The sequence below is a fragment of the Gymnogyps californianus genome, chromosome 2 (assembly GCF_018139145.2).
Source record: "Gymnogyps californianus isolate 813 chromosome 2, ASM1813914v2, whole genome shotgun sequence".
NCBI classification, from domain to species: domain Eukaryota; kingdom Metazoa; phylum Chordata; class Aves; order Accipitriformes; family Cathartidae; genus Gymnogyps; species Gymnogyps californianus.
Genome location: NC_059472.1, coordinates 119,271,422 through 119,286,289, shown reverse-complemented (window position 1 = coordinate 119,286,289; position 14,868 = coordinate 119,271,422). Strand labels below are relative to the sequence as shown.

General features: G+C 47.6%; 2 protein-coding genes across 5 annotated transcripts in view; one reads left to right on the top strand and one right to left on the bottom strand.

Moving 5' to 3' along the window:
* FYCO1 (FYVE and coiled-coil domain autophagy adaptor 1) overlaps positions 1-3,971 on the top strand; it is a 44,072-nt gene extending 40,101 nt beyond the window's left edge. For all 4 annotated transcript variants that reach the window (XM_050891606.1, XM_050891604.1, XM_050891603.1 and 1 more), the window contains one exon: positions 296-3,971. In XM_050891606.1, the coding sequence (XP_050747563.1) occupies positions 296-371 (76 nt within the window). In that variant the 3' untranslated portion in view covers positions 372-3,971. The remainder of the gene's footprint in view (positions 1-295) is intronic.
* A 5,671-nt stretch (positions 3,972-9,642) lies between these two features.
* On the bottom strand, positions 9,643-11,298 carry CCR9 (C-C motif chemokine receptor 9). Its single transcript, XM_050891607.1, has 2 exons — positions 11,281-11,298; positions 9,643-10,806 (listed from the first exon to the last, which is right to left on the bottom strand). The coding sequence occupies exons 1-2, from the start codon at positions 11,296-11,298 to the stop codon at positions 9,643-9,645; spliced, it is 1,182 nt and encodes a 393-aa protein (XP_050747564.1).
* Positions 11,299-14,868: the final 3,570 nt, after the last annotated feature.

Here is a 14,868-nt window from a genome sequence, read left to right as displayed (position 1 = left end):
GGTTCTTGTTGGGGTTTTTTGTTCCCCCTGTAGCAGAATTCCACTCTTCTGTCTCAACCTCTGAGAAGGTAAACAGAAGCAAGCAAGTCATTTGTGACTCTTTCCAAGACAGTTTAGTCAGGTTTGTCATCTTATTAACAGCAGACTTGACAGCCCTTGCACGGGCATACTTCTTTTTAACACCAGTCTTTTTTTTTGCCTGAGTATAAACTGAAAGATTCAATACACTTTTAAGGCTTCCTGTCTGGTTCACTTAGCTAACATGATCATCTTGCTTTCTTTTGTTTCTTGACAGGTTTATCTCAAAAAGAGTGTTTTATCACTTGGCTGTTGAGCGACCTGTCATCTATGATGGAAGCGATTTTCCATAGCCTTGAATATATTGTGTTATTTTTAATTAAATTTTTAAGAAATGCTATTATTTATGTACATGTAAGCATTATGATTACCACTGTGTTTGAAGACTTTGGAACTATGCAATAGCTATAATGCACTTAGAGAACATGTATACACTAAAAACCAGAAGCCTTTTTAGGAACACTAATGGTTCTGTACTGTGTACAGATTGCTCAAAAGCCATGTTGTTTGATTTAACAGGTCAATGTTCCAACCAAATTTTTTTCAGTGGGGAGAAATATAAGTGTGGGGGTGTCTAAATGCAAACTGAAATTCTCTACTGAAAATTGATTTACTTTTCTTCCAAAAATATCCTTCAAAATGAAATTTAAAGAAAAAGGCGTATTTTTGTTGACCGCTTCACTGAGGAGTAAACATAAACATTTCTGTTCTGCTCTAGTGCTCTTACAGTCAGAACAACTACTATGCAATACTTCAGTCTTCACAGGCATATATATATTGTAATCCATCTAGAATTGTTTATCTTTTCCAAGTTTTATAAACAGCAAACATAGGGTTTTCTTACATTTTGGGCTAAGATTTGGTAAGTCTTAACTGGCTTTTACAAATGCTTTGGTACTGAATACAAGTTACAAAACAATACAACACGAAGCAGCAACTCCTTTCACTTTTGCTCACCGTACTCTGTAAGTTGGTCCACTGAAACCAGCTCTTATGGTGAGTACCAGTGGCAGAATCAGGAGTGTCATTTGTAGAATAAAGTACTGCTCACTGTGTGATATTAGGAAGAGGAGAATTCCTTTTTCCTGCTTTAGCACCTTAGTCATCAGCATTCACAGGAAAGCAGTTTCTGAGGAGGTCAGCAATCTCTCTCTCTCTAGAGCATGTGGAAGGTAGCAATAATGTTTGAATTGGTCTCAAAAAGTTCATCCAAAACCAAATGCATATCCAGCCCTGATGAGCTCTCCACCTGGTGTTAGTGTATTCTGTCCCTTTCCTAACCCTTGCAGTTGCTCTAGCCAACTGCTAACTTCCCATCTCGATTTGGGGACAGAGCTGGCTGTAAACACTGCCTTTTAAGGAAGACTGGGTTCTCATTTATACAAAATTTCCATGCAAACCGTCTGCTTTCTATATAGAATTTCAACTTTCTGTCAAAATATTTGAAAGCAGATTTTTCTCTTAAAAATTCCTATCTTCTGATGGAAAGGCAAAACATTTTGGCAGGAGAATGGAGAAAAGCTCTTTCTCCCAACCAGCCCTCCTCATCATTTTAGGTGTGTCTGATTTCTAATGTTATTGTTCTCCGAAGGAAACCTCAGACCTGGAAGGTTTTAGTGCAGCAGTTGGTAGCAGACCAGCTCAGCCTGCCAGGAACCCTGTAGACTCTTGGTTGGCAGCTGTAGCTGGTATACAGGGGTCATGGTGGGAGGCAGAAAATAAAACACGAGGGGAAGGAAGAAAAAAGGGCAAGCACAAGCTGAAACAAATGATTTAGGGGAGGGGAAAGAAAGTGCAGGGGCAAACTTGTAAATGTAAAAACAAGGGCAGGGGATTGGAGGGATCAGCTCGACTAGGGAAGGAAGTCGGGAGAGTCCAGCTGGTGTTTATGTGTTGCTGGTCCAATCCGTTACCCACAGAGGATCTCCTTCTACAGCAAGAGGCTGGTTGTGTGAAAGGTGGAGATCACTAGACAAGTGTTGGACGTTTACTTAGTAGCAGCTGAGGTAGAGGGAAATTTCTGGTTATAGGAAAGAAGAGAATGCTGCAGATAAAGCTAAAGGTTGCTAATCATTCATTCACAGTTGTTAACACTGTATAAATACAGTGATCTTGAAAAAGATTGTGAAAGAATGACCACCCTTCATGGAGCACCTAGATTTTGCCTTGTGTGTACAGGGCTTTCTAACAGAGCAAATGGCTCTCTGGGTGGCGTCAAGCTGAAATCAGGTGGCCTTTTCACCTAGGATGTCTGGCTCACCGGTAGCGTTCCCTTCCCTTCAGACGCTTCTTCCCAGTATTGGTGGTGTGCGCCCCAGCCTCTGTCAGGCAGAGGGGTCAGTGGAAGGTGCAAGCTGGTTTACTCCTCCTCCTGAGGGAACACGCTGCAATGCAGTTAAACCGTTTCCTGGCTGTGTGCATGAAAATGAGATGGACGAGAGACTGAAGTGGGCAATAAACAGGCAGTAAACAGCGCACGCATCAGTTCATGAATTATGGCATATTTCAGTGTTGAAGCTATGTTTTATATTTAATTAGGCAAGAAGAGATTATTTATTGCTTAAAAATGGAGTACTGTGTACCACATGCTATGCAATTTCACAGAGCTGTTACTGAAGTCTGCTGCAGTTTTCCTTTAAGCTTTTAGTTGTGGTTTTTAAAAGCATTTTGCTGTTGTTTTAGTTAGAATACTAATCTTACTAGGATATCTTTCTTAAAATGCCAAATGTAAGGTAAAGGGACACTGTCAAGTATCTTGGGCCAAAATATGACAACTCTGCTCAGAAGTACTTGGAATATCTCTATTCAAAATTATTTGACAGGCTTGCCTCTGGATTTCCTCTCTGCATCCCAGTTCTTAACATTTTTTCATCCTGTGGCAAGTATTTTTAAGCCCCTGTTTACGTAACTCTTAAAGTAATTGGCTCCATCTAGTAAGCCAGATGTTTCCCTGCCAGTCTTTCATGTAGACAGACCTGAGGCTGGCTGAAGCGTATGTTTGGGACGAGGGGAATAAAAACACTGGATTGTTTTTATTTAGCATTTGAGTCTTTATGGTACCTTTTGTTCAAGTTTTCCTGCCCCATGAGAGTAGTTTTATGGCTGTTTTGCTCTCTCAAAGAGGACTAACAGTGGGAACCAGAACCTGTAGAAAAGAAAAGGTTTGCTTCTAACCAAGGAGAGTATTTAAGGAGGAGAAAAAGTTTCAGAAGAGGAAATACTCAAACTGGTAAGGTACAACAAGTGGACAGGAGTGCAACTGTTCAAATCAGCTGTTCAAGAACAGGAATCCCACCGTGTCACCTAGAAGAGGGAGTCTTTTACACCTCAGAGGCTGTGCAGAGAAAACAGTAAAGAACTTGTCTTAGTTCCAACTTAGTACCAACCTTTTGTTTGAATGTCCCAGAGGGTTTATTACTGGAGCCACAGAAACCCAGTAAAGGACTTGGCACAAGTGTAGGTTTGTGCAAGAGATTATTTCGTTCAAGGACCTTATACCTCCATTCATAAAGCACTTGTTCATGTGAGCTGTGCCAGGGACACTGATAAATCTGTTTATTTACAGGTGCTCAGCTGATTTGTTGAATTGGGCCTTTTATTATCCGCAGGAATGCAATTAAGAGAAAACAAATATTTAAAACCGATCATGAAATTAATTCAAGGGGATGTCACACTGTCGTGGTTTAACCCCAGTCAGCAACTCAGCACCACGCAGCCGTTTCCCCCTCCCCCTCCCAGTGGGGTGAGGAGGAGGAAAGCAAAGGAAAAAAAGTAAAACTCGTGGGTTGAGATAAGAACAGTTTAATAACTAAAGTAAAATATAATACTAACAGTAGTAATAATGAAATATAATAATAATAGTAATGAAAAGGAGTGCAACAAAAAAAAGAGGGGGGGGAAGGAAAAAAAAAACAGTGATGCACAATGCAATTGCTCACCACCCGCTGACCGATGCCCAGTTAGTTCCCGAGCCGCGATCCGCGCCGCCCGGCCAGCTCCCCCCTGTTTATATACTGGGCATGACGTTCCATGGTATGGAATAGCCCTTTGGCTAGTTGGGGTCAGCTGCCCTGGCTATGCTCCCTCCCAGCTTCTTGCACACCTGCTTGCTGGCAGAGCATGGGAAACTGAAAAGTCCTTGGCTGAAGAGAAGCGCTACTTAGCAACAACTAAAACATCAGTGTGTTATCAACATCATTCTCACACTAAATCCAAAACACAGCACTGTACCAGCTACTAAAAAGAAAATTAACTCTGTCCCAGCCGAAACCAGGACACACACTCATGGGACAAAGAGAGTATACATTGTGGTCTGTATAAGCAATTGGATGTTTTTTCTGGGTGCTGGAATAATGGAGGGTAATATTTTTTGTTATGCAGGGGTTTATACGAAGGAAACAATGTAGTTGCTTTAAGAAAATGACAGTGTTCCTTTACTCAACGTTACTCAATGTTGCTTTATGAAAAATCACTGAGATGTATTGCACAAGAGTGTACCACGTTACAAAATAGCAAAGCTACAAAAGCCTGACTTTGATCCTTTTTTAAAATTGAAATTGCACTATAGTTTTAATTATGCTCAATCACTGAGATTGTAACTTGTTCAGAAGCACCTTTAGGTCTTAACTGCCAAAGAATTGCAAACCCCGTTCACATCAAACTTCACGCTCCAGATAGGGGAAAAAGAGATTTATGTATACCAGTGTCTGTACAGTTACAGAGATGTAGACGGTTGTGTACTGGAAATGTTTTTTGATGCTTTTTTTCCCTTTTTTAACCTCAGGAATTAAAAAAATAAAATTCTATATCATTGAGAATGTGTGTCCCTTTTCTGCCTTGTAGAGATAGCTTTGGAAGACAAATCAGGTGATTGTATGATCTACTTCTAAGCAGGAAAAAATTTTACAAAAGAAGGAAAAGAGAAAACAGTTTGTCATGCTGGTGGAGAAAGGCCATGTCTGTACAGTACAACAGAGCAACAGCAGAGATCCTTAAATAAGCACTAAGTGAGCCGGTCCCCAAGCTAGAGGAAATGTCACTGTGTTCTGGTGGCTCGGAGCAGCCAGGCCTCCCCCAGCAAGGGCAGAGCCCCGTGGCTGAGAAACACCTTCATCCGCCTTTGCTTCCCCTCGGAGGTAAAAACAAAGCGGCCTCAAGGACAGCAATTACACTCACTGTCATCCACGACACCGAGTAGCTCTGTCCTTCAGCTTAGGCCTCCCCAGGTTTTGGCCGGGTCTGTACGCCGGGGTTACGTTGCATGGCTGTGGGAGGGAAAGAAGCCCTGTGCGAGTCGCAGGCACTCTTCACGTGTTGCCTCTGTGCTTGCATCTGTAGTCCCAGCCCCGGGGCACGTGGTAAACGCACAGGCTCGTCTGAGCTGCTGGGGCCATCCGAATGGGGTCAGGAGGTCAAGGGGCCCCGTCACGACCAGTCATCGCTTTTTTTATCGGTTATTTCTGTTTCGTCACAGGAGTTTCCTGCTGGGGTGGAGGCTGCAACGCTTCCCGTCCCCACGCTCCAGCAGCAGCACCAGCCCCTGCTCCACGCTCAGAGGCTTCTTGCTGGGACAGAGGCTCCAGCGAAGCGTAGCCCGCAGTACGAGCGACCTGCAATACACGTGTGAGTGACCGTACCCTGCTGTACAACAGCTCTGCAGGGGAGGCTTTAGCTGTTGAAAGCCTTTGTGTACATCCCCAATAATCCGTGTTTAGCCATACTGGACAATATCTCCTCCCTTCTTTGGTGCTAGGGACAAGGCTCTCCCAGCCCTAGTGCTGCCTTACATAGGGTCTTAACCCACCTGTTTCTTGGCCTGTGCCCCAAGAATCGGCCTTGGCACACCCAGTACGACATTCTGCTGTGGGGACCATGTGAAGCTACCACGAGACAGCGGTATCCTCTCCCTTAGCCCTTGAAATGTCACAGGGACGCTCTGAAGTCCAAATATAAGGTTTCAAAACACATATGGCCCAGGAGGCTTGGAAAAAAGAGGCAGCACTTGGTTCTGGGACTACAGTGTCTGATCAGTTAAATGATAGATAATTGATCCAGATCATTCTTGGAAATGGTGGGTTTGCACATACCGAACTTGGTTCAATGGTTCTGGTTTTGGGCTACTTCATCTGCTGTGACTTCAGTGATTCTTGCAGTACCCATCGCCATACTCTCACACCTTTCCATTGTTTTTCTGCTCTCTGGAAGAGGCGTTTCTATAAAGCACGTCTCTGTTTCAGGCAGGAGCAGGCATCAGTTAGGCAGTTTTGCCTGCAGAGAGTGAAAGTTTCTCATCGGCTCTCCCAACTTCCTCTCCTTGTACCGCAAGCAGGCTGGCGCTGTGCTACCTGACTGCCTGCACCGCGGTCGCGGCTACCTCTGAGCCCTTCACCATAGCGAATCGATGACAACCTGAAGCTACTGCTGTGGCTGTCCCCGCTACAGCGCGGCTCCCAGGCTTTGCATAGTTTGGGTGTGTTAGGCCAGCGGGCAGGTCTGGCCTGGTTCCCGCCTGGGTGAAATCTGGGGTCCTGGCACACTTCTGGCTCTCAGAAGTCTGAGATGGGGACTAGGAATCGAAATGAAGGGTCTCAGGGTGACGATGCAACGCTTAGGGCAGAGACAAGCCGAGCTGCTCCTTCAAAGAAAAGGGACAGCAGAGGAGACTGCAACCCAAAACTGGGAACATCTGGGAAAAAATGGCCTTAAAGAGAGGGGAGGGGAGCTGTGGAAGATCTCAGGCCTCTCCCGGGACTTCCAACAACTGCTTGGTGACCGTCCTGCTGGAGCTGTGGGTAAGGCGCAGGCAGCGTCCCACAGGAGGTGCGAGGGGTCGCGGGGCAGGGGAGGCAATACCCCTTGCCTTTGGGGAAACCTCCCTTCCCAGGACAGAGCATCAGCTGAAGACTGGGGACACCCTAGGGAGGCACGGGAGGGACTTCAGTGGGATAAATCCAGCTAAAACCTCAGGGCAGAGGGACAGAGGAGCCCTGGGAGGGCTTGGCCACAAGGAGCTGCGCTGCTGGCAGACAGAGGCCCCTGGCAGATGGAAGAGAGAGTAATGGCAGCAAACATCTCCAGACCGAGTCCCTGCTGTGTGGTGGCCAGCAACAAGGGACCCCACTGGGGACGAGGCTGCAGCCGGAGGGGCTGCAAGGAGGCAGCTTCCCCACGAGTTCAGGGGGGTGCCGGCAGCCTGGGAAGCCACCAGCGGCTGCTGGACCGCAGGCAGCCCTGGCAGGACCAACCCCACAAGGGAAAACCCGCCCCGAGGGGGCTGGTCCCCCGGCTCCCTCCAGCAAAGCGGCAGGGAGCAGCCTGACTCAGAGTGGGACGTGTGTGACCCAGGGATGACCCTGCGGCCCCAAACTGCTGAAAGTTCATCACCGTTTCACCACCCTCAACAGTTTCACTCGCCGACCAAGCATGAAAATTTCCCACTGGGTTTCGTGGAGCGAAGAACCTTTTACCTTCTCTGAGAAGGCCCCAAAATTCAAGTTCTCCGGGGCCGGCGGGACGCTGTGCAGGGAAGAGGAGCTCGAGGCTACTGGGCAGGACCGCAGGTTGTCGGCAGCTGAGGTTTGCACGCTTGTTTGTTTGTTTGCATGACTTGAGGGCTCTTTGGGGCCGGGAGGACCCTCTGGGTGGGACCACCCTCACCCTCAGCCCTGGGAAGGGACGACGGGGCTCAGCTGCCACACAAAAGCATCTGCCCTGGCGTGCTCCCTCCTCCCACGCCCTCAGAAACCTGCCCTCCCTCCCAAAACTGCACCCCACCCCTTGCCTCGGGAGCCGAAACCCGCTCCGGTGCCTGCAGGGTCCTCGGCTGTGGCTTCCACACCCTAAGGGTTAGACATGTGAAGTCAACCCTGTTAGCAAAGTTTTCCTTTGGCCTTTTTCGGGAGGGGTAAATCCTGTCATTGGAAACAGGTTATGCGTACAGATCCAAACCTGGGAAGGACGTGTGGGCAAGAAACAACCAGTTCATCCCCTTGCTGTATGTGGCAGTGCCTTTATTTAACAGAATTTCAGCTTCCATTTGCATTGAGCTCGACACAAATCGCAAAAACCCCCCAAACCCTTCTTACACATACAGTAAAAAATACATACATCTTTCGCCGTTTTTTTCCCCTAAGGAAAAGGTAAAAAAATTTTAAAAAATCCCAACAAACGCATATGAAACTAGAACCACATCTGCTCAGATGTACCCTATTAGCTAGAAAAGCAGCACCAAGCCTTGCAGAAAGCTCATGTTTATCGACACGCTTTAATGATTAATGCACAATGAAAACACTTTCTTCCTGCAAGAAATAATTACCGGGAGGCAAACCAGGTTAAATGTGATTATTTAAAAGAAAGCCCCCTGAGCACTACAACTTGCAAGTGAAGACTGGGAGATGCAGGCTGCGGTTGGGCAGGACAGGCGATGCCGTGTCCCTGGGAGGGGACAAGCAAGGGGGAATGGCCACGCGGTGCCCTGTGGCCTCGGGCACTGTTATGGCACCAACACCGGCACGCCAAAAGCCTTATAGAAGTTGTGGGGTGCGTTACAGCACACTGCTTTTGGGAACCGCTGCCTCCACCAATCTGAAGGCTCAATCCAAATTTCATTAACGTTAGGTTTGACACTTAATTACTCTCTGTCTTACTGGCCACAGGCTAAATATATTTTCTCACCGTTAGCAAAGATATCAGCGCATAACCAGCAGTCTGTTGAACCATGGGTTTGGATTTTGCATTCTGGTTTACTATGGCTTTGCACCATATGGCAAATATCCCCAGGACAGACAACTCAGCATCTCTGATGCCCTTGAATTTTTATTGCAAGGTGTGATTTGTTTCCAATATCAAAATAGGAGCCATAGCAAATAAATTGTACCCAATTCCACCTTACATCACACAGCTAAAATATAGGAGAAAGATACATCTAATTCTGCAGCAACCACTTTATGAACACAAACGACTGGCTTTCCTTTGCAGGAAAAACCACCTGTGCAGCAAAACAGAGTTGCGTCTGCACAGGCACAGAAAGCAGCATCTGCCTACTGCAATAAATCAGTGTAGGAGTTAAAGGCTGTTCTCCTTTACAGGGGAGGGGATCTGGTGTAGATGCGGGCAGGGCTCCCGTGTCCAGCCACCTCCGTAGGAGACCCCGGCTGGACAGCAGACGAAGGCTGAACCCCCTCCTGCTGCTTCCTATGGATGGTGGTCCATCCTGCTTCATCTGCCTCTGTTGCTGCCGTAGCTGGGTTTATCGCCTCCCTGCGAGGCTTGTTATTTCAGGCTGTGGTCTGAGCTGCAGATGGGCTGGGTATTTACGGCTGCCACAAAGATAGCTTTTGTCCTCTATCAGTTCTGCTTACAACAAGTATGGCTCCATTTTGCTGCCCTGTGCCAAAGGTTTCCCTTCCTTTCAGCCAGCAAGCCCCAGTTGGGTCCTGCACGGTGAGGATGGGGTGCACGAGGAGCCCCCAGCCCTCCCCGCTCCTCTGGGACAGTCTTTGGGGTATACAGATGGTTTCCAAAGAGTTTCCAGAGGAGCACCACGAGGAGAGGGAGGGGACTAACTTACAAGAGGACTTGGCAAGAAGGGGGCATAACAGAGGAGGTCAAGTGGGTGCTGAGGGTCAGGGAGCTCCTCACCCGCCGCCTCCCCAGCATGGCGAAGGACCAGTTTGAGCTGTGCTCCTGGCTGTCGCAGGCAGAGGAGCACTGCTCTTGGCCCCTGCTCCGGCAGCAGCCACTGCTTTGCATCATCCTGCCCAGCGCTGTCCTGAACCGCTCACCAGCAAAGACATAGAGGAAGGGGTTGAGGCAGCTGTGGAGGAAGGCGATGCTCTGGGTGACCTGCAGCCCAATGTCTAGCTGGTCCGCAGCCTGACAGCTGTACACCACCCCGGTGTAGGTGTTGATGGCTTTGACCAGCAAAACAATATTGTACGGGAACTGAGAGAGGAGGAAAGCAGTGATGATCATGGTGATGATCTTCAGTGACTTCTGCTTTTGGGATCTTTTGGCTTGCAGAAGGGTGTTGATAATAAGGGCATAACAAATAACCATGACAAGGAGCGGGAAGAAGAATCCAACTGTGACTTTCAAGGCCAGGACAGTAACTCTGAAGATCATGCTGACGTTTGGCGGGTACATAATTTTGCAAACTGTTATGTCACCCGCCTGCATGCTTTGGCTGTACATGATTTCTGGGATGCACAGGCTCACGGACGTCAGCCAGACAGCCAAGCACATAAATTTGCTGCGCAGGAGCCGCCTTCGCTTAGAAGTTTTAGCTTTTGTCGCCTGGACAACAGTGATGTACCTGTCAAAGCTGATGCAGGTTAGAAACAAGCTGCAGCCATAGAAGTTGATCTTATACATACTGTTGACAACTTTGCACATGAAGTTCTTGAAGATCCAGCCATCGGAGGCAGCTTTGGCCCAGAAGGGGAGGGTGAAGAGGAGGAGCAGGTCTGCAATGGCCAGGTGCAGCAGGTACCGATCCATCGTGCTCCTCCTGAAGCGGTATTTGCAATAGACGAGCACGACCAAGGCGTTTCCCACCGTCCCCACAGAGAAGATGAGCCAGAAAAACACGGGCAGGAAGGCTTGAGCAAACTGCCTGACCTGCCTCTTGTCACACATGAAGTCTGTGTTGTTCACCAGGTTTCCATACAGGGACAGCACCGCGCTGTCATTCCTGTAGTAATCCAGGCTGGTCTTGCCAGGGTGGGTGACCTGCAATGGGACATCAGGTAAATTTGTGTTGAGAGGTGGCTCAGTAAAGCATAGATTTGCCCCTTTCCACCAGATGCAGTTGAAGATCCCCAATATATTCCATTTTAGATGGGAAAGTGCAAAGGCTGCCAGTGAAACACAGCATGTTTCAGACTACTTGAAGTGTGTGGCACGGCAGAGACTTATAAAAATGACCTGTTGCATAACAAACTCTTTACAAAAGAGCGGTTCACCACCTCCAGCCAACTTCAGTTATTAAAATGGCGGGTGGTGAGAGCATTATCTCTGTTGGATCATTCAAAACACTGTTGGCTTGGCAGCTTCAAATAGAAGAGGAAAGAGGTGGGGAAGAAGGCTTTGTGTTACTGCTATGGTAGGACGGCACCGTTGGCTCGAGAGAGGCAGAAAACTGATGGAGGCAAAGAGGAGGGAAAGAAAAATGGAGATTACACAGCAGCGTAGCTGTATACTCACTACGCTTGCAACTGCCATCTTCAGCTAGATCTTTACTCAGTCTTGAAGGAGGCTCCGTAACCTGGAGAGGAAAGATGGGGGGAAAACAACTGATTTGAAACAGCTTTGAAGTAGAACTGTGACTCTTTTCTTTCTACTTCTTCTTTTAATAAAAACCTCCACCCTTTGAAATGAGTCTGGCCAGGAGACAAACAAACCATACAGAAATTGATGTTGCTAGTTTGAATTATTTAGCTGTTTCCATTTTACAAATTTACATTTAGCCTACATTAGGTCTTCGGCTTCGGCACTGTGCTGATTAAGTCCTTTGGCATACTAGAGTCACTGCGATCTCATTTTTAATAAGATGTAGACTCCCCAGTGCGCACATTAAAAAAGAAAGTCATCTGAAAGCACCATATCTTCCGAAAGATTTGTGAGAATAAATGAAATGTGTCTCTGAAATTGTCTAGCAACTAACAAGGAAAAGTACCTGCCTTTAGTAGTAGTTTGCAGTGTTAAAATATTTGCATCCTCTGCAGAGACTGATAATCTCTGCCTGCAACGTCTCTTTCTTATCTGTGAGTTTAAGCGCGATGCTCATTGCTGTTGGCCTGCAAAGCAGATCATTATGCCCCGGTAAACAAGAAAATATTGTTTTTTCCTGCTGCAGATTGCTTTTCAAGTCAGTTTACCATCACAAAACGTAGCTGAGCCTGGTGGGCTTGACACGAGTCACATGCTCCTAAGTATTCAACATGTTCTGCACCAGCCTGCCTGTGCTAGTGCCTGGGGATGAAGCCCGGGGACAACACGAGGTGGGCCCTGTTGGCGCTACTGGGGACCTTCAGCTAGCACAGACCTTTCCACCAGACATTGGTGCCTTCAAAAGCAGGTCACGCAACCAAGAGGTCGCCTCGCAGAGCCAAACCTCTCACCACAGCAGCAGCAGCGGGATGGAGCCGAACCTTCTCCACGGGGAAACGGCCCACGTTCACACTCTGGCTTCCCTCCAGTTGCTTGTTGCGCGCTGACTAAAAGCACCTTCCCTGGTATTATTCAGGGCACGAACTGATGCAGCATGCATCTCGTCTCCCCAGCCTGCGTTAGGGTTAGCTGACTTTTAGCAAGTTCGTCAGCAAAGCCAGTTTACTGTAAGCGGCTACTTTTAGGGATGGCGAGTGTGTTTGCAGCCGCGCCTCTGTGTTTGGGGCACCCTCTGGCCCGAACTGCCTTTGATCCCTTCGCCCGCTCTCGGTGCCGAAGTGAACGCTTGCAGCAAATATTTGCAGGGCTTCGGCATCTGGTCAAAAAAATTTAATGCAGTTGTTTTCATCTATTTAGAAATGATTGTGTTCAGAAGGCACAGATTAGGGGCTAATCCTTCCAGGTTTTATCTTCATGAAGCAACTTTAATGAATATGAATTATTTAGAAGCAAAGGTGGCAGCATGAGATCTTTGCAATAAAAGAACATGAGTCTAGGCACAGAGTGTTTGCTTAAAAATAGATTGAAGAAATAAAAACAGTCATAAATATGTGCTCTTAGTTTTTAAATTTTCTATCAAGATACAGAACTACACGCAGAATTATGCTGGTCCCTGGAGTTTCAAGTACAGATATAAATTTAGTACCTGGCTTTTAATGATGCCACCTGTATCCTGTGCATAGTAGTTGAATTTCTGACGCACAAAACTCAAAATATATTTTTATTTGACTTCTTTTCAAAGCAGACAACCAAGGAAAGTAAATGGCCAAAGCATACTAATGCTACAGCATGGCACAGAATTTACGCCAGTAAAAATATGCAAGCAGACGGAAAGAAACCACCTGTATAATACCTATAAATCAGATATACCACATGTAAGAACTAAGATGTAGAAACTAAGACCAGTCATAGCCATGCACATACAAATGATGTTGGACAGGTCTGCTGAAACAAGTGGAAAATGCTCCTCTCCCAGCCGTGGTTCAATACAGCGAAGCCTCTGGCGGCAACAGCCCCACAAGGGGTTTTCCTTGTCCCCATCTCTGTCCCCATCCCCATCCCCGTCTGGCTCCAGCCTAGGCAGCAGTGCGGGCGCAACAGGGGGCCAGAGTGGTGACTGATCCCGCCAGCTGCGGGCAGTGAGGGTGCACCCACCCCAGACCCCTCGTCACAGGCAGGCTTGTGCACATCACGGCAAATACAGGGATAGCTGAAAGCCGAGCTGGATTCCTACCATCTGAGGAGCAAAACGTCACGACCTCACCCACGGCGCAGAGGAGGGAGGCAGCGTGCTAACCACAGCGGCCTCCTCGTGCTGGGGTTTTGCTTTGTTGTTACCGCTGCGCTTGTTACGGGTTATATTAATAATAACAATAATGTGGGGTTAGATGCAATGAGCTTTCAGATGTTCTAGCCAGCACCTGATTTTTTTCAATGGTGAACTTCACAGCACACTAAAAGTTGACAAGCAACAGATTGTCCCTTGAGATGAGGAGGGGCTGCTTATTAATCAAAATTAATTTGATCCCTTTTTGCTTATTTTGGGGGGGGGGGAAACGCAGTTTCAGGAATCGCTGTGCTAAGCGCATGACTCATCCTTCTCAGCTACACAGCAATGTCAGACCTGCTGCGCTCCACCTGCTGCGACTCCTCGCTTCAGAAACTCCTCAGCAAGTTGAAATCTCAAACCAGCAGAGCCTTGTCCCCATCACAACAGCACAAAATTCGGCTATCGAGGCTGAGACCTGCCACGTACAACCCAGAGGTGACTGTGACCAGTGGCAGGCAGTCAGCGAGCTACTGATTTCTCCCCGGTACCCATTTCCAAAAGATCATTGCAGCATCTGCTGAAGGGTGCAGAGCTGTGCATCCCCCGGGGGGGGGGGTGTGTTATGTTATTTTCTGTTAGCCGTCAGACCTACCTTAAATTGCAATCGAAAAGATCATTGTAACTGGGTGAGTTCAATGGCAAATGAGCTTTTTTTTTTCTTTAGAAAAAAAAAAAGGCAATTTGTAATTCGGTTTCCTTTCCACGGAGGCTGCACGTGGGACAGACAGACATGAATAGTGGAGGAGGGGACTCACCCGGACAGTCGCTGCAGAGGGGTCAGCCCGGACGTCACACCCAGCGGCCACACTGCCGCATGCAGTGTTTGCTCTTTGCACCCACGATTAAGGCTTGGGCTTTTTGTAGGCGGAGGTGGGTGTGTGCTCCCAAGACCCCAGCCTAATTAGACCTGTCACAGGCTGTTTTCTCTGTGGTTTGCATGGTTTAGGTGGCTCAAACACAGATGGCAATCTTCTCTTTTTTTGTTTTTTCTTTTTTTTTTTCCTGGTAAGCTCTTTCGATAGCAAAGGAAAGACCTCTCATACCATCATTTTTCTGCTCATGTGCATCATCTAGCACAGAGTAAATCAGAGACTGCTCCCAGTGTGGCTGTGTGCTGCTGGAAAACACTTTCACTGGGGAAAAAAAAATCCCCGAACAAGAACTGGGTCCCTCTGGGGAGCCACCAGTGTTCCCTGGGGAGGCTGGGACAGGAGTGAGGAGCCAGGTCTAGTCCTGCCCGCTCCAAGCTGGCCCACAGGCACAACTCCCCACAGCTGCCCACCAAGGCTGCA